Source organism: Eretmochelys imbricata, chromosome 16, assembly GCF_965152235.1.
Source record: "Eretmochelys imbricata isolate rEreImb1 chromosome 16, rEreImb1.hap1, whole genome shotgun sequence".
NCBI lineage: Eukaryota > Metazoa > Chordata > Testudines > Cheloniidae > Eretmochelys > Eretmochelys imbricata.
In genome coordinates, this window is record NC_135587.1 from 11,048,980 (window position 1) to 11,074,632 (window position 25,653).

Below are 25,653 nucleotides of genomic sequence, written 5' to 3' on the forward strand. Positions count from 1 at the left end.
TCCCTGCTTTAAGTGCAAAATTCAGCTCAACCTTAACTATGTATCCACAGCCAACGCTTCCATAGTAAAAAAGATAAAACTGCTCAAAAGGCATGAGTTTCCCCTGTTGTTATAAGTTGTCCTATTTTTATCAAAATGTCTTTTTTATTATTATTTTGCACTAACGTGGGATCCTCTCCAAGAGGAAGGTGGCATCTAATTGGAAATAATTGGAGAAAAAATAGTGGAATAAGTTTTAACTGTGACAGTCAAATTCAAGGGGCGCAAATTTGTCCACCACAAAGGGTGAAAATGGTCACACTGAACACTGCAGAATAAAATAAGTCACAAGTGACTGGATCCTCAATTGGTGAACACAGTGGTGCTAGGCTAATGGACACCAGTTGAAGATCTGGCCCTTAGTTTTGCACAGCTAGTATCATTGTACTTTTGGAGTGTAGCTTTCAAAACAATACGGCAAAACAGTAGTACCCAAACTTTTCCTGTTGTGCCCTCCCTTATCAGTAATGGAATCTGTCCGCACCCCCCCCTCCATTCCAGAGGAGCTTGGGCTGAAGGCAGAACTGGGGATGGGGGAGGAGCTGGGGCTAGAGGCGTAGCTGGGCTGGGGACGGAACAAGGAGTGGAGTGGAGCTGGAGCTGGGTTTGTGTGGTGCTCTCTCCCCACCCTCTGTGGGGGCTGGCCTCCCCCCCCCTCATACTCCCCGAAACCTTCCTCTGTGCCCTCTTAGGGGGGGCATGCCCCACAGTTTGGGGACCACTGCAATAAAATAATCATTTGTTGCACAGTCTCAGATGGTGACTAATAGGCATTGCCACTGAGCTTCTGGAGGATGGACGTTGAATGACTCAGACGTAATTCAATCACTGATGTCATGGAAGCCGCTGTTTGTAATGTCACGGTTCATCACTTTGCAGTAGCAAGCAGGGTCTCACCAGTGCAGGACTGCAGAATTGCTGCATGAGTCAGACAAGAGAAGCAGGCTGGTGCTATAGGAAAGAGCTTTGGTTTTCACAAAAATACGTCAGCAATCAGCCACAATTATGAAGGCAAGAAAAAAAGCCACCAATGGTTTAATGAAGGAGGAGGGCTTCTCCGCATGTCTTGCTGTGCTCTGGGAATTCCTCCATTTTTCCTCTCTTTGAATACCAGCTTTGACATCTCATGTCACAGCTCTCATCCTTCCACATGAGAAAGACCATATGGGACTCAGTTTGGGACTTGTCAACGTGAGTGAAGCTCCCCACACTGTTTCTGAAGCACTGGGTTGGGGGGTTGATTGACTATTAGGTCTTTGAATGGTTATTGGCTCACAGCTGTGGGATTTTTTTTTTTTTGGACAAAGCTTGTTCCTTTGTTACATACAACATAAAATGACAAAGAAATACAAAACATACTGAGCCTGATTCTTCCTGGTGTAACTCCAGTGAAATCAGCGAAGCCACACCGGGGATGAATGTGTCCTACCATATCTTTTACCTTTCAGATATTGGCCAAGCAAGCTTCCAAAGGAAAACAACACTTTAGTTGTTGTTATTATCATTATTATTAATGACAATAATTAATAACAAATAATGCTAATCATGTTCAGGTACTAGTGCCAAAGGACCAACCCATTGTGTTAGACACTGTAATGCAATACAGATGGTCCCTAGTCCCCCAAATCTCCAATCTAAATAGACAGGACAGACACAAGGTAGGGAGAAGGGGTATCACACCCAAGCAGAGTGAAAGGATGGCAGCAACATCATGTTAGTTCCATGGGGTATGTGTGTATGTTTTGTGGTAGCTTATGAATGATTTTGCAAACAAGCAAGCAGACTTTCCATGCATGGATATTTTCAAACAGAAAAGACCTTTTTGGTTTTTTTTAGATTAAGAGAAACCACAAAACAGGAAAGAACAAAGTAAAGTATCCATGCAAGAGCAGACAGTCAGTATGTCTCTTGTGTCACAGCCTTTCCTGAAAAGAGCACAGAAGGGCTACCTTGTCTTTGTGGACAGCAGAGTTCTTAGTTATTTAAAGGTAGAAGACGCAGAAGATAAATGAAGAAAATATACATAGCTCACTTTGACATGCAAACCAAGGAATCTTTTGATCTGTTGTATGAGTTAGGATACCCTAACAAAATAGCCATGCCTGATTTTGTTAACCCTTTCCACTGTCCTTTCCAGGAAACAACAGCAACTTGACATGTATGGAAGACGGGCTGTGGTCCTTCCCCGAGGCCCTTTGTGAGCTGATGTGTCGAGCTCCATCTCTAGTTCCTAATGCAGATCTTCAGACTGCCCGTTGCCGTGAAGATAAGCACAAAGTGGGCTCCTTTTGCAAGTACAAATGCAAACCGGGTTACCATGTTCCTGGCTCCTCCAGGAAAGCAAAGAAGTAAGTAAAACAGTAACACCAACCAGACAACATATTCCAGAGAGATGTGGGTTAAAAAAAAATTCTGGAGAGGAAGATCTCTAGGTACTAGTGGATTGTGTGAGTAGCAGGGACTATTGTGGGGCAACTCACATATGTCAGCAGTTGTGGATAACGCAACGTTATCAAAGATCCCAGAAAAGAGAAGAGTTATAGAGGATATCCCAGGTTTATGGAATGAGAGGGATGAGAGCCCATAGACAAAGTTAGTTGTATACAGTAAAAACAGTGTTTGGAGCCATTTGCTCAGATTCCAAACAGCTGTTTGGTTCAACCATATTGATGCCATTTTTATTCATTATTCCCGAACGTACTTTTGTTCATCCAAATGTTTGGGGAATGGTCGTTCTTCATACAAATACCCATATTCACATCCAAACAAAAATATTTTTGTGCACCAGAAGGAGTATTCATTATTTGGTGTTCATGATTCATTCTTCACCAGTTTAAAAAGCTTCAGTCATCCAATCAGATAGCAAAAACAAGGCTGTATGACTTAGGTGACTAGTAACACACCACTAATAATGAATAATAAATACTGAGTAGTCCAAGAAAATAATTAACTCACAATCCACGTGCTGAAATTAATTCACATAAACTATTTGTCAAACAGTTAAAGTAGTGGCTAAATCAGTAAATATCAAAGTGTGTTTACCAACAGAAAAGACAGTTAACTTCAGTGGGTAATTTATCTGCAATGAATAATTGGACCAGCTGTACCATTAGAGATCCTATGAGTACAGAATGAGGATAGGGTAGGACGCAGATGAGATCCCATAGGCATGAGAAAGATCTTTTCTTGACACAGACTCATGGGAGTTCTCCCTATTAGCGATCTTACAAGGACAGGGGATAGCACACCTGGTATTTTCAAAGGAACCAAAGGGAAGTAGGCACCCAACTGTCAATGGGAGTTGGGCGCTTAACTCAATCACTATCCTTTGACAATTCCAGCCTGTGTTCCCCATGAGTTTACATTAAGGACCTACTTTAGAAATATATCTTTGATATTGAACCTGGGGAGCCCCCTTTGAAACTCTGTGGGGAAGGCTTACTACTGTCATATTTCTGACCCTGTTCAACCCATTTCACACTACCCGCAGCCCACAAACTGGAGAAGCAGTGTTTTGGGAAATGTGTCAAAGGCAGAAGAGAGGATTAGATGAGCAGACTGAATGTTGGTTTTGCATCTCATCATTATTTTCGCTTTAAGACCACACGATGCAAATTCACAACTTGGTCCCTAGCGTGAAAGGCGCAAACACAGCCCTTTCCTGCAGCTTGCTAAACAGAGCTCGGGTTCTTCAGAGCTGTAGCTGACACAGCCACTCACTAAATATTCTGGTTTGTTTCCACATGGAAGGAGGGCCTTTAAGATCCAGTGCATGCAAGATGGCACCTGGCTAGCTGGAGCGTGCATGCCCGTCACCTGCGATCCGCCACCCTCAAAGTTCCATGGGCTGTACCAGTGCACCAACGGCTTCCAGTTCAACAGCGAATGCAGGATCAAGTGTGAGGAAGATGACAATCAATCAGTGAGTTCCTTTTGTGTCCGAATAATTTAAGCCAACAGGAACTAGATTCTGGCAAGTCTTGTATGTGCCACCCGGCTGCCTCAGGAACCAAATCTATGAGAGGCCGCACACCTCCTGGGAAGTGCTTAGCACCTGCAATTCCTATGGGCATCAGTGGGATTTGAGGATGCTTTGGGCCTTCTAGGATGTGGCCGTATAAATCCATCTTCATTGGATCAGACCAGTCCCTTCAGCTTTGCAGAGAATGGCCACTGTCTTTCTGGTATGAGGTCTCAGTGATTGCTTGCATTGAGCTTCCCTAAGATAGGTGAGAAGGTTGCTGCAGCATGGGCGTATGGTAGTGGTCGTGCTGTGTGGTCACGTGAGCAGTCACCGTCCCAGGTTCAGGAGCAGTCTTCCATGGATGTTAGAGAATGCACCAGGCTGCATAGTGTGCTAGGCTGTTACCTGTAATGCACTGTCTTAATCACTACCTCCGGGTTCTGACAGGTGATCCGTGCAGTGTCCTTGGTAACATCATGCTCATTAAAAGCTTCTCGCGGTCACAATGGAAAAAACCGAGTATGCTTCTGTAAAGTGTCTTTGTGAATGGAGAGCAAGTGCCCAAGAAGGAGAAAATGTGGGAGTAGGGGTGAAGGAGAAACAGTACTGTTATTAGTTGGGAAATATTTTATTAGGATGATAACTGTATTCATCATTTATGTGTGGAGGGCTAATGGTGTGTGCTGGTGGCCTTACAGACAGGTAAGAGGGCAGGGTCTATGCCTCAAAGGTTTTGTAATCTAGAGAGACATTCTATAATAGCATACTAATACAGGAGAGAGATGGGACACAGTAAAAGAAACTGACCGAGCAGTGAAGTTTAGCCCTTGTCTTGGTTGTTACATGGCTTTTGTTTGGGTGACTTTGTCTGTTTTTAAAGACATAAGTTTGGTTCTTGGGTTTTCTTTTCCTTGTGCAGTTCAGGCATTTATATCATATAGTAGTTTACTTTTATATGGATCTCGACACTTTAAGCAATACTTCAGCTTCACTGAGCTATAATGTTTCTCTGGCTATAAGATGTCATTAAACAGTTAGGGTCAGATCCTCAGCTGATGTAGATCAGTGTAGCTCCATTGGCTTCATTGGAACTAAGCTGGTTTACAGCAGAGGAGGCTCTAGTCTTTATAAAGTTCAACAGCTAGTCTGAACTGTTTGGTTTCCTGAACCAGAGCGTAATTTCAGTTTGTGAAATGACTAAATTATCCTAAAAGTGCTACTGCTTGATAAATTTGGTAAGAGAAGATGGAGGCCCTGGAAGTTACGGTGAGTGCACTCAGTTCGGAGAACAGAGAATACCCTGCCAAAATACTTTTTATTATAATTGAAATTTCTGAGGGTCTATTGAACATGGACTGCATCTGCCATCAGGCAAGTAGCCTGAAGGACACTGCTGATGTTTGCTCCAAATAATAAAAACACATAGCCTTGGAAGAGGGCCCAGTCAGGTTTTCTGTACTTAAAACTGTGACAGTTCTGCAAGAAAGTAAGAGTGTGTTTCTTGTCATCCCCAACTCTCTCAGAGTTGACTTGCTCTCGTGGCGAGGAGTAGAGAAGGACTGAATCCGGTGCTTTGATGTGAGATTAACCAGAATGGTGCAGAGGCCTGGCTGGCATGACAAGGCTTGTGTGGCACTCTGAGGTCTGTGCTATGAAAGGAGGGTTGGGTAGTGTGTTACAAATGTGCAATGTAATGAAGGATGCGGGTCTGTGTGGTGTTATGAGTCCTGTGGGGCGGAACGGGGGAAAGGTGGTGATGCCACCGGGGAAGTATGGCCTTATGAGGCCTATGCAGTATAACAAGGGCTGTGCATAATATTGAAGACTAAATGGTGCTACAAGGTTTGTGCATTTTTACAAGGCCAGTGAGGTGTAATGGGCAATGGAGTAAGAGTTAGCTGAGTTAATGAGGCTGCAATGGTGACACCAGAGACTCTTTGCAACACATTAGGGATGTGCTTATGCACTTTAAAGTAAGATTCTGGTGGTCAGTTCAGAAAACATCTCAAACAAATGTGCAAGAAGCAGCTTGGAAAAGGACCTCCAGGGAAAGATATTTCCAGATATAACGGAAAACAGATTACAAAAAAAAAAAAAGAGAGAGAGAGAGAAAGAGACAGGACCCCTGACCTCATCTGACCTGCCTGAGAGGTGTTAATTATCTAAGGAATAAAACCCACTAAGATTTTCTCAGATATACAAGGTGATAATGCATGCTTCATCCAAGCAAGAAAAACAGCAGGGATTTTCACAAGAGATTATGCAGGGTAGGGAATGATGGACAGGATATTACTATAGCAGCAGATGTCCTGGGAACTTGGCATCATCTTCTTTGATTCCCATCAGCCAGCTCTGCAAGCGACCATGGGGCTGAATGATGTCTGCCCACACTTTCTGTCTTGCACCAGCTTTACGGCTTTCTTCATCTAGAAACCTTTTTTTGTTCTATGTCATTCTTCACTGTGTCTATCCAATGCATCCTCAATCTTTCTGTTTCTAGTTACTAGCACTCTGGTATGTATCGCCATGTATGGTATCCTTTCTGGGTCCATTCCTGACTTGTTTCCAGACCATCACAATTGTCTTTATTGAATCTTCTGTAACAGAGTTATTTCTAGTGCAAGCTGTTTTTCTTATCACTTTATTTTTATTTTCTGTAGTCCTGAAACTCTCAGTATTCCACTCAGGCAGTTAGTTTCTGCAGTCAAAATCTTTTGGTCATCGGCTTTCCTCCATATTCCAGCATTCCAGAGTACTGGAATCTGGGAGTACTTTACAAATATAATACAACAGTAACCCAAAGCACAGCCAGCTCTATGGGTATAACTCTGGGTCACCTTTAAAAGTCGCTGTTGAACACTGCTATCACATGTATTTTGAAAATTGCAACAGAAGTACAACCCACGTGTTACAATAACAAACCATGCTCAGTTATCACTGATCAGCATGTGGTACCTGGATTTTTATCCTCTGCTCAAGAGGCAATGGGGGGTCCTGCCAAGTTGGCCAGATTTTCTCCTGCTCCACAGATCTGCTTCTTGCAGGAGTAGGGGGAGGCTGTCCGGGAGCTGGTGACGCCGTTCTGACACCCCCACCCTCGTGACACTTAGGGTATGTCTGAACAGGGATAAAAGACCCGCAGCATTGCTATGGCAGGCATGCTCGCAACTCAGGCTCACAGGGCTCGGGCTGCGGGGCTAGATATCACTGTATAGACATTCGGGACTGTTCACCCTCGCAGGGTCCAACCCGAGCCTGAATATCTATACAGCAATTTTTCAGTGCTGGAGCCTGAGTCCAGTGAGCCCAAGTCAGCTGACCCGAGCCAGTCGCGGGTGTTTTATCCCTGCGTAGATATACCTTCAGAGCTGCTCTCGGTCAACACTAAGTTGCACCACTGACCTAGGGTCCTTAATGGACCACACAGCACAGCTTTCCTGCCTTAACATGGCCCCTATGCCCTCTATGGGAGATGCAGAGGCCAAGTAACATTCATCTGAATTCTACACCAGGGGAGTTCTCTGCTGGAATTTTCTACCCGAGTTGAGCACAGGAGTGTAACTTACTTGAGAATCTAGCCCAAACCTTCTATTCTCATGATATCTTAGTCTGTAATGGACTGACCATCAGGTGTGCGGTGACTGTTTAAGCAGGTACACACAAATACTCACACAAAGACAACAAATCTCTTCCTTCTCTAGCTACTGTGCATGCCCCAAATGAAAATCAGATCTAAGCTGTCTCTGCAAACCTGAGAAAAGTTACCACCACAAACATGAGGTAGGAGTTGCCGTATAGATTGAACCTAGTACCCTGTCTTTGGTCAGTGGTCAGAACTAAAAAGAAAAGGAGTACTCGTGGCACCTTAGAGACTAACAGTACCAGATGCTTCTCTTGCTATCTCTGACAATACCTTAATGCCCAGAGAAGGCAAACAGAACCTTGTAGCCTGAATGAAATATTTAGTTCACTGTCACAGCATCAGATTCAGACCCTTTATAGCTTGCAGGTGCAAGTTCACAGAAAAGAAAGAAGCAAGGCTGTTTATGGAAATTTCTTATAGTGTTTAGAGGCTGGGCTGCCATAAAGCCATAGGAAATGCCATAATGTGCTATAGGTACAAATCTTAGGGGGGATGGACAACATGACCCAGTAGGTCGTCTCCATGTCTAATTTGGATTACTCATTCACAAAGAAATCTGGGGAAATAAAGTTTCTTCCACTCAAATCCCTTCTCTTCCCACCATACCACAAGAACTTCTTGCTGCAGGGGAAAATGTTCCCTGCATGTAGGTGCTCTGGGCTGTCTGACACCCAGAGTCCAGTGAGCAGCAAACCAAAGCAGGGAGTTGAGGTTTTGATCCCTCACCTAACATTCTTCAGCTAGTCTGGACTTTTATGCTGTTTGCATGGTTACCCTTGGGCCACTGAGAGTCACAGGTACTGGTCTCTGCCATACTGTAAAATTCAAATGACATCATCATCATTCATCACACAAACAAGTGGGCTGAAAATTCAACCCAGTAGCCTGCAGAGAACACCAGTTGCATCACCCCGAACATCGTGTTCGTCAACAAGCTCAGCAGGGAAGGATAAGAATGTCAAAGAGAAAAACAAATTTCCTCCTGGAACCAAGAGCAAAACAAAGGTGACAAGCAGCACAAGCAAAACACCGAGGGATGTGCTGGGGACATAGTGTGCAGATCCTGTTATGCAACCTGCACAAGACGCCTCAGGCACCTGCAGAGTGAGGCATGCGGGTCCCAGAGAATATCCCCCTTGCCTGCTGACGGCTCTGTCTGAAAATACTTCCTATTAGGCACATAGACCCCGCAAGATAGTTCACAGAGAATGCCCAGTACACTCCGCAGAGTGACAAGTACAGGGATTACATTAAACCCCCCTTGCATGCCAGGGATTGGGAGTGAAATGGCCAGATCCCATAACATATCCAATGTAGAACACCGCTGGGAGCTAGACACCTAGCCCCACAAAATATCCTGGTGCAGAATATCCCCTGTCTACCCAGTAACAACTAGGCTTGTGGATCCTGCAGAGCAGCTCATGCAGAATTCCCTGGGTGCTGCGTGCATAGATCTGATGAAAGAAGCCTTGTGCACTTCTTTGTTGTTTTAAAAGGGCATGATATTTCCCCGTGGACTTTCATTCATTCTCCAATATTCCACAGGGTCTCTTTTTGTAAGACAAATGTGATATCCCGCACCCTCCCCCACCCTCACACGCATCCACACACACAAGATGATTTCTTTCTCTACCTCTGTCTCTGTGCTTCTCTATCGCAGTTTCTTTCTTTGCTGTCAGTCACAGCAGGCAAGCTATAAAGATTACCCCAGCAAAACCTCACAGAGAAGTGTCCTGCCTTTGTTTCTGCTTCACATGGGCATAGGGAACTCTTTGTTCCCTTCCATACAAGGATGATGTAACTAGTTAGAAAAGGGAAAGAAGAGAAAGGTTGGCTGTCCTCCGCACAAACACCTTAAAATCAAGAAAGAGGGAACATTGGGTGAATGTTCCCTTATTCTAGTTAGCTTGGGTCCATTTTGAGAGCATCCTTTACAGGCCATAATATTACATAGAAAACGGTAGTGTGCATCTGTCTCTCTGGGCAGGATACAGTCTGTCTTTTCTTTGTCCTTTTGAAGAAGTCTGATTCTGTTTCTCGCTAAGCTAAAAGCCCAACCCCTAGACCTTTGCAGCTCCCAGAGAACATCAGCCCTTGATTCGATTCTGATTCTTTTTCTGTCACTTTTCTGACTGTATTTTGCTTTTCCCATTCTCAGGGACGTGGTAACAACGTGATTCACTGCCGGAAGGATGGCACCTGGAGCGGCTCCTTTCACCTCTGCAGGGAGATGCAGGGCCAGTGCTCTCTTCCCACTCAGCTCAACAGCAACCTTAAGCTGCATTGTGCGCACGGCTATGGAATAGGTATATGAGCCAAAGCCAGGGCTGCAGCTGGTCTGCCTGCCAGTGGGGAGGAGGGAAAGGAAGGAGACAGGAGTCCTTGGGTCATCGTGTCTTTGGGGCCAGTTTGCCCTAGTGGGAAGCAGCTAATTAGAGGATTTGCAGAGAACATCAAGCTTTCAGTTGCCACACACCAGGTAACATATGCTGCTTTCCTACTCCCCCACAGCATTGCCACTTCCACCACGTCCCTTGTCCTGCTGAGTTTAATGAGCAGTTCCCAGGATCAAACTACAAGAGCGACAAATCCAATACGATCTTTTTTAAAATAAATGAAGAAATAGACACACATTTCCGCTCAGCCTTCGGTGAATGGTCACACACACACACACACACAAACAGGCAAATATTCCCACTCAGCTACACATGCTCACGCACACATACAAAACTCACATACTCTCAGATATTCTCACCCCTATAGTCTCACCCACACCAACACAGAAATACACACACGCGTATATATGCACACACACAAACACGCTCTCCCACCCATGCATGTTCACAAAGACACAAGTGCACTCCCCCGTGCGTAAATACTCCCCTTCAAATATAAATTCACCCATCCAACCACATTCTTTGTCATACGCACAAAGCCACATGCTCATACATCGGAAGGCACACAAAAACACTTACCAGTGTGCACTCTCTCATATTATCAGTTATTATGACTCATAGAAACCTATATCCCTTTACAGATATGGAGGAAGACAGGATCCCTACCCTGGGGAGTTTATCATCTGCCTTAGACAGAACATAGTCATGTTGTGAGCCCTGACCACAGACAATGGCAGGGAGTGGGGAGGGATGGAATAGGTGGAGGGTTTCACCAACAAAAATCATATGATTGCTGTGTTTGTGCACATGTGTGTGCGTGATTCCAACCTACCGTGTTAGCGCCAAGCTTTTTTATTTCTTTATATTCTTCCACATATTTTATTTAAAGAATTTATCAGAAGGTATAGAGGCAAAAGGTTGGGAGTGTGGGTAATGGTGACAGGCTAACCAAAATAAGTGAAGAATAATTTGTGCACTTGGCTGGAAGATGTCTAGTGCATAGGTTACTGGATTGGGACTCGGGAGGGCTAGGTTCCATCCCCAGCTCTGCCACTGACTTGCTGTGTGACCTTGGGTAAGTCACTTCCCCTTGCTGTGCCTCTGTTTCCCCACCCACCCTCTGTCTGTCTTGTCTGTTTAGAAGAGAACCTCTTCAGGGCTGGGTCTATCTCTTATTATGGTCAGTGCCTCACACAACGGGGCTTTGATCTCAGCTGGGGTTCCTCGTTGCTACTAGAATACAAATAATAATAACAATAATAAGAATAAAGGAGACTGCCTCAGGCCCAGGGGCCGTGTGAAAACAGCACAAAGTCAAGAGTGGGAGAAGGAGACAAAGGCTGTGTCTTCTCTAGTGCTTTGGGGCCATCTCCCACCATTGCCGTAGCTCTAATGCAGCTCTGCCCACAGCGACGGGGTACCAGGGACTGGCGGTGTCACTGACCCTTGCTCAGAGCAGGTCTACGTTACCCGGTGGCAAAGCATTCGTTCTCTGTTTACACTGGTGCCCCACGGCCTGCCCCCATTTCTACCACCCATGGGGCCGCACCAGTGATGTGGGAGATTTGAAGAAAAAGGTTAGTGTAGACGGGGCCAAAGAGAGAGAGAGAATTGGGTGTAGCACACAAAAGAGGCGGAGGGGAATGAGGGACAGAGATGCAGGCCTGGGCAGAGCAGAGCATTGATGCAGACGGAGAAGCCAGTGGGGGGAGGAGGCACTCTGGTAGTGGGCCAGTTCAGTGAGAAATACAGCCCTCCTCTCATGACAGTTATAACCCCCGGCTCAGCATCCGGTAAGAGTGACAAACCCGCATACCAGTAAGTTCTTTGGGCACCCTCGTAAAGGCCTGTCTTACTTCTGCCTTCCGTGGTCCCTAAGTACTCAGCGTGGTCTGCTATGCTTTGTACTGTAGGCCAGGTTCAGATTGCTGGGGGACGGGCTATATTTACCATTCCGCGCACCGGGTTGCACCTCCCTTCCCCAAGGTCACCGCCCGAGCTCCATACTGGAGCATTCGAATGTGAGCTGTATTAGATGCAGCTTGGAGAGAAACCCTGGGCCCCTTCCTCCCCCTCCAGGCCCCTTTCCCTAAACCTCCTCCCCCCACTGCTGTCCCTTTGAACTTGGAGAAAGTGTTCCCTGTTGTGCAGATCTCTCATTATATTGTAACCATTGTAAGGTACCAGGAGCCTGCTCCAGTCCCGTCCCAGGGGAGAGGAACACAACCTGGATGAGATCACTGCTCTTTAATGGTGCCAATTACGGATCATATATCAAAACAATGGAGACCTGCTCCTTTCCTTGAGTGTAAATAGCACCGTGGAGTGGCCTGTGAGCAGGCAGCAGCGACTCTTAATTTGACAATGCATTTTACCCTTGAGATGAGGCGACCTTTGCTTACCTACCAGGGGTTGCCACTTTTTCAGAGAAGAAATATTGATTGCGTGTTCCCAGGGAACATCTCTCTGTGCTGGAGGGAAGGAGGCTTTTCAGCCCTTCTTTGTGCACTCCTGGCCCTTTTCACCTCCGTTCCAATGGATGCTTGTTAGTTTAGCTTACATTAGCCTTGTCCAGAAGACAGATCCCTGGGGCCAATCCTGAGTGGCCCCCACACCCTCAGAAAAGCTTCAGTAGGAATCAAGGGAGCTCAGTGCACTGGCCCACAGCATAGATTGAACCTGGGACCTTGACCTCTTCAGCTAAAGGGGTAACTCTCTTAGGGTAGCATCTGAAGGCTGTTATCCTCCAGTGCAGTGGTTCTCAACCCAGCCGCGAACAGGTTTCAGGGGGTCCGCCAAGCATGGCCAGTGTTAGACTCGCTAAGGCCCAGGGCACAAAGCCAAAGTCCTGCCACAGCAGACTGCAGCCCGGGGCCCTGAGCCCCACCACCCGGGACTGAAGCCAAAGCCTGAGAAACTTAGCTTCACGGTGCCCCTTGTGGTGTGGGGCCCTGGACAATGACCCTGCTTGCTACCCCCTAACGCCAGCCCTGGCTTTTTTATGCAGAAAAGCAATCATTGTGGCATAGCTGGGGGAGGTGGGGAGGGCTCAGAAAGAAAAAGGTTCCTGGTCTAGAGGACCAGCCACTAGCTGGAGAAATTAACACACACTTTGTGAGTGTCTCACATCAGCACTTTTCAGGATCAGGTCACGTATTTTGGAAGTCATCTGGATGTCCCTCAAAAGAGGATCTTTTCCTTCCACTCATGGGCCGAGCCAAACCTGGCAGATATCCAGTACAATCAATGGAGTCACTACTGCTCAAACTAGAGGAGAAAAACAGAAACAAACCCTTCCTAATTAAACTAACTGGCTCCTGCTTTGTTCCAACTGGCTCCGCCACGTGAGAAAAAGAAAAAAGACAGAGGCTGGGGGGAAAAAGTACCCAGCCAGGGTCAGTGTGACCCTAACACCTTTCCTTTTCTCCACAGACACCTAATCTGCTCCTCCAGGCTGAAGTGACTTTTGAGCCAAAGGCACAGCCATCCAAACCACTCCACAGATTAACTCCCCCTCACGCTGATTGGAGTGCAGGATTCCTAATGATAGGGTTTACAGCAGCTGCCCCTTTCAGCAGTGATTTGCTAGGGGGGAAATGGTAATAGTCCAACACGCTAAGGCTTATGGTTGTGTCACCACATTACTGCAGAGCACCGCAGTGTGTTTTAACAAGGAAAGGATAGGATTCCCACAGGGCATGGCAGTTAATCAGAGAAAATACCGGTTTACACGTGAACAAATTGATCATTACCTCTCCTCTTACTTCTTGTTTAGCATGGGGCTTAGGTGATAACCAGCCTGCAACATCATTAGACTTGCTCACCATTATTTCAGGGTCTTCTAATTTTGGAAAATCAGGCCATTGGCTTGTTGTCCATGTCAGAAGTGAGAGGAATTTGGTGGCATCTGCTCAGTTGCTTCACGGCTTCAGAAAGAGCTCTTGAAATGGAACTGCCTTCAATGCCTCTGCCTCTCCGTGACTGCTTCAGGAAATGAATAAATCCCCCATTCAATCCGTGGATTAGTAGCCACAGTGATATTTCGATACTGTAATCTATTGGTCACGTTAAGAAGCAAGCCCTTATGTATATCCCCACTCTGGTCCTAGGGTCACAAGCTGTGAGGTGTGATCAGAATCCTATCACAGTGTAAATCCCAGGAGGTTGTGAGGTGCATGGTGATGAAGAGCTCCATTATGGGTTGGCTGTAATAATCGTTCTGCAGAGTAGGAAGATGGAGGCTATTCAGACAACTGAAATGATGGTAGGAGAGTGACATGGTGTTTGCTTTCTTCCTTCATTCCCCTCTGCATGTGCCATGAAGGAGCCGAATGCACCACTTCGTGTACGGACCACAACGAGCCCATCCTGCTGCGTGTGAATGAGACCTTACAAGACATCCAGCACTGGATGAATCCTCAACGAGTGAAGGTCAGTGGTGGGGCATGTTACTAAGTACCCCTCCCCAGACCCACAGACTTTCATGTTCCTCCAGAATAGGAGAACATGCAGCTTGACCCACAAAGCAGAGATTAAGGATGCAGAGGATAGCGAGGACCAGCAATATTTCATATCTGTCTGTGTAGCGAGACATCTTCCCTCCTTGGACAAGGTTGTCATCAATAGGGACTCCAAACCTGATTCTTGCTTACCCCACGGCCCTTTTCCTTTGCTCTACCATTGCCCATTTAACTCTGCGGTTTCCCAGTGCAACAACCCCTGGGCATTTCCACCTTGAGCTAAAGGGACCACGTCCTTGCCCTCTGATCCACACAGCTCCTAACAGTTCTGATCTGGTGGGACTTTCACCCCTTGCACCAGCACCATGGGGAGTGCAGACAATGCATTTACATACTTAACTGTAGGAGAAAACAAAGGGGGACAAGTAAAACTGCACAGATCAGGTTTTAAATTCTTACTACTCTTCAGTTTTCTGTGCACATTGCATGGTAGGGAACTGTCTGTGTTCGGGCAGCAGAAGAACCTGATATGATGAGTATATAATTTCCCAAATTGGCTGAGGCAACTGATTCTCCTACATCCCCATGTGACAGACGTCTGTCTGCTCAGCACAGCATCCATTTCAGAGGTCACTGCTCTCTCCTTCTGCGCTCTGCAAACACACACTCTCCGATACACACACAGGCCAAACACTCCGATCGTGCACGTGCACTTATATCTACCCATGAAAACACAAACAGGTGGACATTGGTTGGCACACTTACCTGCAGATGCGCACACACAAGTAAACACTCACAGATGTACACAAATGCATATTTACTGTCACCCATAAACACACCTACACAAAGAGTGCACATTTACACACACGCATTCAACCACTACTGGAAACACACACACATATGCACATGTGTAGATTAGACAAGCAAGCACACACATTCATCCAAAACCACACTCATGCTACACATACATATGTAAATATAAGCTCCTGCATAGAAACCACATAAATAAGCACTTACATACACACACTCACTAATACAGGTTACTGTAGGCATATAAACACAGAAATGCACCCTGTGTGCCAGATTTTCAACAGCACTGTGCACCTGGGGTGCAGGGTGGGTGCAGAGCATTTCTGAAAATCAGGCCCCTTTTTCATGCCTAAATTGGAAACCATTTTTTTTAAATGTCTCCCCAGTAGTGGGTGCTGAGTACTTGAAAGTCTGGCCCTGAGTTCTGTGGGAAATCTGGCCCTGCATTTTACATATCCAGGGCAAGGTTTTCAAAAGGGCTAAGCACCCACCAGACAACCAGCATGCTGAGCATATTTGACAATCCGTCTTTTTAGGTGTCTACATGTAGCATCTTTGAAAATTTGGCCCTGAGTGTGGGTACTGAGCCCTTCTGAAGACGCTGGCTGTGCCGTGCTTGTGTGCTGCACACCAGCAAGCAGGCAGAGCGATAGAAACGCTCCTGGGAGGTGACTGGAGGATGTCACAATCACAGGCTGTCCCTCTGATCTCCTCATTCACTCCATACTCTCTGATTACATTACGGCCCTGGCCAAAGCTTTGCCAAGCTGCTGGTGTGAAATACATATCTGTAGAAACCTTATCTCTGTATGAGAGGCTATTTCTCACTGGCTCTGTCCTGAGCTCTGGAGTTCAAAGAGGTTTTGTAATTCATGGTGAAATAAAACCACAGCTTCCCTCCCAATCTCTGCTGTGCTGCCCTCATTTATTGATGCCAAGACTTGGAGGGAGCTGTAATGGGCAATTGTAAGCCCAGGTTTACAATGCAGCGTGGATGCTTGAGGGTCTCTGGAGGGCTCATTAGGCAGCAGGGGGAAAAATGGTAGTAAAGGGGGAGAACAGGGGAGTGCGGTATAAGGTGGGGGGGGGGGTTGATGGTTTCCAGGAGCACAGTGGAAAAATCTGGGTCCATTTTGCCCCTACAGCAGTGATCTTATAAGATCTTTAGATTGTGACTGGTTAGGAGTTTGACCCCCTCACAAACACCAAAAAGGATTGGTTTGTAAATAGCAGGTTAAAGGGTTGAGTTTCTAAAATTATGTTAAAAGGTGGATAGGACATTGAGTACCAAGTGAAAATTAATCCATTCTGAAGCCTCAATAAACAGACCTCTTTGGAAATGGAGAGGATGGAGCATCTCCCTAGAGCAGGTTCTGGTTGGATCAACTAGGGGATTGTTCTTAGAAAACATCTTACCGTCTCGTCACTTGGTATCAGTCTCTGCATAATTCTGGAAGGCCTGCAGTTAAGAAAGCAGTAACTTTTGCAAGTGAGCAGTATTAGTGTTTGGCCGTGAGGCCAGTCTGTAGTCAGAGTTTGGTCTTTTCTGATCAGTTCCAAAAATTGAAGAGAAAAAAAAAGGAAAGAAAATGACACATTCACTTCCCTCTCCAAACCCCACCTGCTGTGAAACACTGGAATGGTTTACATAGGGAGGTCGTGGACAGACCATCCTTTGGAGTCTTTGCAGTGCAGAAAGATCATAAAATCTCAGGGTTGGAAGGGACCTCAGGAGGTCATCTAGTCCAACCCCCGGCTCAAAGCAGGACCAAGTCCCAACTAAATCATCCCAGCCAGGACTTTGTCAAGCCTGACCTTGAAAACTTCTAAGGAAGAAGATTCCACCACCTCCCTAGGTAACCCATTCCAGTGCTTCACCACCCTCCTAGTGAAAAGTTTTTCCTAATATCCAACCTAAACCTCCCCCACTGCAACTTGAGACCATTACTCCTTGTTCTGTCATCTGCCAACACTGAGAACAGTCTAGATCCATCCTTTTTGGAACCCCCCTTCAGGTAATTGAAAGAAGCTATCAAATCCCCCCTCATTCGTCTCTTCTGGAGACTAAACAATCCCAGTTCCCTCAGCTTCTCCTCATAAGTCATGTGCCACAGCTCCCTAATCATTTCTGTTGCCCTCCGCTGGATGCTTTCCAATTTTTCCACATCCTTCTTGTAGTGTGGGGCCCAAAACTGGACACAGTACTCCAGATGAGGCCTCAACAGTGTCGAATAGAGGGGAATGATCACATCCCTCAATTTGCTGGCAATGCCCCTACTTATATAGCCCAAAATGCCGTTAGCCTTCTTGGCAACAAGGGCACACTGTTGTAAGCCAAGGTTTGGGCTCAAGCATGGGCTTGGAAACCCCAAGTCCACAAGCCCAGATCCCAGAGAGCCAGCCTTTGTGTGCAGTACAGACATACCCTAAAACAAGATTTAATATTTTTCTGAAAGATATGCTTTACTTCAGCTTCTGGTAGAAGTTCTGTGGCTTGTGCATACAGGGGGTCGGGCTTGATGGTCATGGTGATCCATCTAGCCTTGGAATCTGAATCTATTAATCCCCTGGTACGTCCCCTTCCTTCATGGGCCATGGGAAGAATGGAATTGCCCAACACGCTCATAACGTATGTACCTTTGTATTATGATAATGACTGTAACCTAAGCTCATTCCCAGGCACTGACATGAGCCCCAAGCCATTCCAGAGACATATGCCTCCCTGATGACCCCCTATTTTATCTGCTTTTGCAGCACAGCAGCCCTCATATTCATGCCTTACCAGGCAGCCTTCTATATTTGCCTTGGTCTTGTCCCCACCCCATAAATACCATTGGGTCACATCTGCAAGCCAGGCTCCAGGGGTGGATCTCTTAACAGTGAGGGCACCTCCCATTCCTCTTCTGCTCGGTATTTGCATTTATTTACTTCAGTCGGCCCATGCAGTGGTGCGAGTGCCCGTGTATTCATTAGAGCTACCGCTGTTAGGACCAAAGGCTGCAAATCAAAACCTCCCATATTTCCATACAGACAGAACTCTCCCATCAAGTCATTCCTCCTGCCCCTTCTTCACCCATGAGGAAAAGCCTTGTGGGGAACAAACTAGCCTTGCATTGGGAATTCAGGCTTTGTCAAACCAGCAAGAAAAGCCAAGTCCATAGCTGAGGGCCTTTCTCTGAGAGGGTCCTGCTCCCAGCCTCCTGCATATTAGCCGTGTCAGGTGTTAGCGGGAGCAGCTGCAATGATCTCATCTGCCAAGGTATCACACTGGGCGAGAGCTGGTCTCTGAAGTCACCAGGACTGAGCCCATGTAAATCTCCCAGTTATTAAACCCACCACCTTAAATAGCATCTGGAAATGACCTGGAACCAATGCAGATCACAGGTGGACTGTGCTTTGTGCAAGTAGCAACTTTGTATGTTCTACTGCACCAGCTGATTTCTGGGTGTGTTTGGACTGTGCATGTCTGAGGAGGATTGTGGGAGGTGAAAACGGCCTTCACACCCGCACACACCCACAACACCCCTTGTTTAATCTGGGTGCAGTCCCCTGCTTGCCTTGCCCCAGACCCTGCTCTCTTGGGCATTCCATCACTAACATGGAGAAGGGAAAAGTGTGGTGTGGGTGGGTTTAGGGTCCCACCTCCCCAGACTGGCCAGCAGAAAGGTTGGCAGAGCAGTTGCTGCAACATGAGCCACACCCACTCCCCCAAGCTGCTCACTGTAATATGGACCCCCCATGTCCCTCTCCAGTCACAGCTCAAAAGCCCCTGGTCAATTCAATACAGGGCTAATCAGCCAAAGGCATCCTACAGGGCCCTACAATATGGCAAAGTGGCCAGTGGCTGCATTCCCTCCCTCTGGGTGAAATTGCCCCCTAGGCTAAGGGCCAGCACAAAACCTATCCACCATTTAACATTTGGGGCTTACGTGGGGCATAGGCATTTTGTTAGCCCTTTGACTGGGGGGGTGGATATCACCTTCTGTATATAGCTACAGGGAGAAGACAAAGCTGAACAGCTGATGTGGTTTAATGCAGGTAAGTAGAGCTGGGAGACATTTTTCACACTAATTTTCTGGGGGGTGAAAAGTGCAGATTCAGAGACACGTACACGTTTCACAAATTCATGTCGTTTTCACTGAATTGTTTTGGTCGAAAAACAATGGGGAAAAATATTCCCCCCAAATCAAAAGGTTTTGACTTTTCAGTTCAAAATTATTTTTTGTTCATAAATTTCCTTTAATCCTATTTTTTTTAATTTTTAAAATGGTTTATAATAGTTGAAACATGTCAGTATGGTTGAATGAAATGTTTTGTTCAATCTGAAATGATTTTTTTCCGGCTTGTCATTTCACCAAAAATTAAAAAAAAAAATAATAATAATTTTCAGATTGAACCAAAACGATTTTTTTAAAGTTTTTCAGAATGGCCAGTGAACTGACAAATCCATTTTTCTCCTGGCTCTACTGCTGAGCTCAGTGAAAATAACCAATAGATCCTCTACAGAGAACCAACTTTACTTGGCAACAGCCTTTCTGAAGAAGAGGCTTCTCCAAAGTTGCCTCCAAATTTACTGAGAACAAGTTTCCTCCCCATTTATTTAAACACCACCTCCCTGAAGCACCCCGGTCTGGTCTGTGCACTTGAGTGGTGGCCTATGCTAGGTCTTTACTAGGGTTGTTCACCCACTAAAGCACTGTAAACAAATGTTATGGCAACGTGCATTGATTTGGGAATTTAAGTAGTATCTATGTTTTTATGCAATTAGATGCTCGTGGCAAATTCATAGAATCATAGAATATTAGGGTTGAAAGAGACCTCAGGAAGTCATCTAGTCCATTCGCCTGCTCAAAGCAGGAGCAACACCAACTAAATCATCCCAGCCAGGATTGTTCATATGAACCTCAGTTTTGCAAAGTTTGAGCAACTATAGACTGGACATCCACTTCAGCCCATGAATTTTCCCACAGAAACTGTCCACTGTCCTATCACTTCCAGTGTTTTAATTCTTCCTTTCAGTTGACTTCTTGCTAGGACTGTTTGTAATGGGATATGGAGTCTATCATCTCTAAGCAGTTGGTGTGAATCCAGCCCAGGTGGTTGGATCAGTTAGGTGACTGCTCAGTGCGGTCATGTGGGATAGGTTTGGTGCTGTTAGGGCAGTTCTCAGGCTGTAGCAATTGTCCATCTCAACAGAGAGACAGAGAACTGAAGGGGCCGTGGAGAGGAGTCTCCCAGTCAGGGCTGGTGCATATCAACAAGACATGGTGATTGGGTGCTTGCCCTGCTGCTGCGAGTGCTTGACCTCTTCTGTGGATAAACACAGTCCTTCCCTTTCCAGGACGGCCGGGCCAGTCCCTTTCTCCAGCTCCAAATCCACATACTCAGTCACGTATATTGGCAGCAAATGGTTTTTTGGTTTTAATGTTGGTGTCCCAGGGAGCAGAGGAAGTTCTTTGGAAATGCAATTATTTTTCTCGTATTATTTGGATGGGTCTGGGTATGGAGAAGGGCAAGGCCTGTATTTTTCTTCAGTTCTCCTTCAGTTTAGCCCTGGGTTCAAAAGCTCCTGGAGGCAGTCCTTGCCTCTCCCCAATCCCTGGGCTTCTGTGTTTTGAAACCTAAAAAGGTTTTCTCTTTTTTGCCCTGAAGCGCAGCAAATAAAAGGGGGAAAAAAGTCTTACCGTTTGTGGCGGCCTTGAAAGTTCCAGATGTCTGTCAAGAGCTCATTGGGAGCAAACTTGATGCTGTGGGGCCCCTGCGCCTTGCGGCCTCCCTCGCTGATGGGATAAACAACATTGGTTTCTCCCTCCGCCCCCGCCAGCTTCCCCGGCCTCTTTCCCTCTCACATAGACGGGCCCTGTTGTGAGACAGGTAGGGCAGGCCAGGCCTGACTAATAGTGGAAAATCCGAGGGTGTCGGAAAGATAAACAGCCCTGTGCTGATAGTATAAAAGTCCTTTTTCCTAGTGCACGTCAGGTAAGCCTCAAATGACAGAAACTGTACAAACATGCTGAGGTTCCCCTGCAGATGGCTTAAATTAGGCCTCAGATAAGTAGGGAAAGGGATGGCTCATGCCACAGTCCCTTCTAAATGTTAATTCCTTTCTTTCCTAAGCCTCTAGCACAATCCTGACCGTTTGGCAAATGCCCCTTGGCACACCTCACAAAACCAGCGGTTGTGTCACCATTGTTATCTTAATACAATTGTTCCCTCCTCTGTAAAGGAAACCAACCTTGTGAAATGAGTGTTGTGACTGATGGACGTTCAGGGAGGGTGGGGATGAGAAGGCAGCATAGAGATAGCTGTCATGCAGTCCACGCAGTACTCCTTACTAAGCTCGCTTCAGGTAGGGTCTTTCTTAAGTAGGGGAGAACTGGTTTAGATAAAATAATAATCCTCTTTGGTTCCTTTGGACTTTCCCTCCTCTTCTCTCCACCCAAAGACTATCCAAACCCTCAACCATTTCTTGATATTTGAAAGAGTTTGGCTTAATCTTCTTTTTCCTATAGTTTCCATGTTTGTGGGTACCATTACCATGCTGCGTGTGCCTCCACTAGGGAAAAAAAGTGTATTCTTACCTTGTAGTAGCTGAGACACGGTAACTAATGTGAGGTAAAACCCAAGTGAAGACAAGGCAGATTGTAGTTTTACATGAATTAGCAGGTCAAGGTAAAGACTATGGGGAAGGCCTCATGATAAAACTACACACTGCCTTGTCTTCACTGGGATTGTACCCCATGTTAGTTACCATGTGTCAGTTAACATGAGGTAAGAATGTACCTTTTTTCCTAATGAAGACAATGCCTCTGTGACGACTGGGGACTCAAAGTGAGAGTGTCATCAGAAATATACCTGCTCTCATGAGTCTCCCACTCCCTTCTGCAGACCTGTCGGGTTTGAAGAACTTTTTGAAATATCTGTGTTTTGCCCATGACTAGTCCTTCCCAGCTTTGCCTTACGGAAAAGTCATGTAATATTTGATGAAGCTGAAATAAATAGGGTTCTATTGAAATGACTCTAAATGTAATAGCGGATATAGCCCTTTTTATGGGTTATTCTGAGTGGTCTTGTGGGGATACAATGCTATTTAAAATCTATATGAGGGTGCAAAAGACTTATAGAAAGGTTTCCATTTTCTATTCAATTCTAAAAGACTTTTTTCCATAAGAGCTTTTTTCCACCCCCAGCACTCACCCCAGCAATCTCCTCATGCAGCATGGGAAGGATAGGCAGCCATAAAAAGTGGTACCTGGTGGCTCCAAAGAAGCCCCCTAAAGCCATTCCAAAATATCTCCCCCACACTTCCCAGAGCTAGAGCCTGGCTAGAACCTTTCCCTTTCCCTGCCATATCTCCCCGCCATGAGTGAAATATTTAACATGACTTTTCAGAAGAACCTTAAGTATTATTTTAATCCCAAACATTCTGTTATTGCAAGTGTCAAGTCCAACACATCTTGTAAATAGTTGGACTTCTGCCAGATCCTGAAAATTCAAGAGGTGTTAGGAATGGGACTACATTGGGAGAGTTTGGTGGGGTGGGGGGCATGTATGCAAGCACATTCGCTTTGTGCACACTGATTTCTTTGTCTTAGCCCATTTCTTTCTCTCTCCTTCTCCAGAGCGTTGTCTGCACAGCAGGACTCAAGTGGTATCCGCACCCAGCGCTGATTCACTGCATCAAAGCCTGCGACGTGAGCATTAGAGTTAATTAACTAAGCCCATCCACTTTGGTTTCCTAGGGTGGGTGGTAACAATGGATGCAGATGAATCAGTTTTAAATCTCTGTTTCTAAGGAATGGCCAAATCCGGTTTGGTCTTGTCTTTACTTGCAGTTAAATGGTCTTCAGCTATACCAGTTCTGACACCTATTGGCAAGAAAAAGTCATTTTTCTAGTGCAGAGCAGTGCTCAATGACAGCTGATGATTGGACGAGCCTTAGAGTGTCTAACTAAGGTGGACAACTCTTTGCTACTAAACAAGCCTGATTCCCTTCACTCGGGCATTCTCAGGGTTTGACGAGTCATCATTGGACAGTCGCAAAAGCCTCCAGTTGTTTGCATTGATGTTGAAGGTGTTTAAGGGTGCTCTGTCTGACTAGAAATTGAACTCTCTGAAAGCCCAGGGCACCTCCTCTCCCCTGAACTTTGGAGAAGAGATCAACGTTAGGAAAGAGAAAGGGAGCAAGAACAACCCAGATGTGGAGCTAGGGCAGGAATGACTGGGAAATGGCTGGAGGAAGGAGGACTGGAGATGCGGACTTTTAAAATACTGAGATTGGGATGTTTCAAAGGGGCTTAAGAGAGTTAGGCACCCAACTGTCATTGAAATACAATAGGAATTGGGGGCCTAACACCTTTGGACTTCATTGGAATTGCCAGCCTGAATTAGTTTCTGAGTTGTTCAAAAACCCGGACACACGTCACCCAATACAATAGGGAAAATGGCCACTGATAGTAAAAACCCACCAAGTGGCCCCTCCAAGCCAAAGTTTTGCCTCCTAAAGGAAACAGTGTTGATGAACCCTGCCAGACAGGTTTTCTGGGCACTGAACTCATCCTGTTTATGAAGGACTTATGCCTCAAGGCCCTTCCCCACCCAGCAAACAGTTCAAACCAAGACATTGTTAGCATCTCGTACCCTTTCTATCTGAACAAGCATCCAGTCAGATCTAGAGCCATGGAAAGCGTTTCCAATGAAACCTAAAAAACATATTAAACTCTCCTGGTTTCATCACACACTCAGCCCTCTGCCCTGAGATACTGAAAGGTTAACAAACCTCCCCATTGAATCTCAGCCCATTTTTGAGCAAATTGAGGCAGTTTAAGGCTTGTTTCTGGCTTTTTAGTCTCATGTGCCATTAATAATTAATGATTTTCAGGAAGTATGAAATGTCTATTGGCTGCTTCCTTTAACAGTTGTAGAAGTCTTGACATATTTTGTGTAAAAGCAGCACTGGGCACCTCTCTGTGTGTCTTGGTGCTGACTTGCCCCCCACCGCTGTGTTGTCTGAACACTCCGCAAACTTAACTTCACAGCCCCTTTGTGAGGCAGGGAAGCGTTATCCCCATTTACAGAGGGAGAAACTAAAACATAGAGGGATTAAGGTTCAGATCCTCAAAGGTCTTTAGGCCCCTAATTTCCAATGGAAGTTGGGGATATAAATACCATTGAGGATCTGGGCCTAAGTGACTCACCCAATGTTACACAGAGAGTCTATAGAAGAGCCAGGATTTGAACCCATGCCTCCTGAGTTCCTTGCTGGTGCATTATCCTTAAGAATGTCTTTGCTCCTCTGAGCCTTCCGCTAGCACCTAACTGAGAATCCCAAGCACTGATAATACTCTCAGCACCCCCATGCCATCGGTAGATATTACTCCAGTTTTACAGGTGGGTACGCTGAAGTGAAGTGACTTCCCCAAGGTAGCAGAGCTTGGAACGAAACCCAGGTCTCCTGATTTCCACACTAAATACTAGACCACAGTGCCTCCTCCTGTGTGGATGTTGTGCAGTACAACTTTCACATGGTAAAAGACAGGTTCTTCTTCGAGTAGACATAGCCATGTATTCTGCACGGGTGTGCGCACCCTGTGTGCCAGAGCCAAAGAACTTTACCTATAGGGGCAGCGTTCACACCCTGCCCTGGCTATATAAGGGTGGCTAACCCCCTGAGGTCTTTCTCACCGCCCATGGCCAAGAGTTGGAGATCTGTGTGGTGTCTTCACCTCACAATTTCATCTCATTTTCTGCGAACTGTTGCTTGTATATAATAGTATGAGTACCTTAGGTTTAGTTAAGCGTTAGTTTAATTTTAGCTAGACTACTTGGCTGACTTGTTTGATGCCCTCACCAGTTGTCCAGTGTGTAGGGGGGGCATCCCCAGCATCGACTCCCACTTTAACGAGGGACACGTTAAAGACAGTGGCTCCATCTGCAAGTCATTCCCAAAGAGGACCCTGATGGCGTGAGATCTGCTGTTTAAGCAGTACCTCCTGGAGCAGGCCACGAGGCCCGCTTCAGCACTGAGGCCCTCATCTGCTCAGCAGCTGCCTTCGGACCTGGCAGGTGATGCCATTCCGCATTCAGGCTCTGGTGTTTGCCCCAAGCGGAAAAGGGTTGTTCGTCCTCCTTTGGTCAGCGAGGAAAAGGTCCCATAAAACAAACCAGGACCATTCCAGGGCTCAGGGAGACTCCTCCTCCTCCTCTTCTAAGAGGAGTGCTGACCAGCACAGGCATGTGGGAGTGAGCAGGTCTGTCCAGCCACTCCCTGGCCCAGCACCGAGGGCAGTGAAGCCCAGTACTGTCAACTCTGGTTGTGGTCATGGGCATCCATTGAGTCCA

The 25,653-nt window shown here is 46.2% G+C and overlaps 1 protein-coding gene across 1 annotated transcript in view; it reads left to right on the forward strand.

Moving 5' to 3' along the window:
* Positions 1–25,653, forward strand: part of PAPPA (pappalysin 1) — a 213,735-nt gene that overhangs the window by 172,761 nt on the left and 15,321 nt on the right. Inside the window, exons 16-20 of the mRNA XM_077835969.1 lie at positions 2,177–2,387; positions 3,790–3,961; positions 9,805–9,952; positions 14,367–14,473; positions 22,935–23,006. Of these exons, the coding sequence (XP_077692095.1) occupies positions 2,177–2,387; positions 3,790–3,961; positions 9,805–9,952; positions 14,367–14,473; positions 22,935–23,006 (710 nt within the window). The remainder of the gene's footprint in view (positions 1–2,176; positions 2,388–3,789; positions 3,962–9,804; positions 9,953–14,366; positions 14,474–22,934; positions 23,007–25,653) is intronic.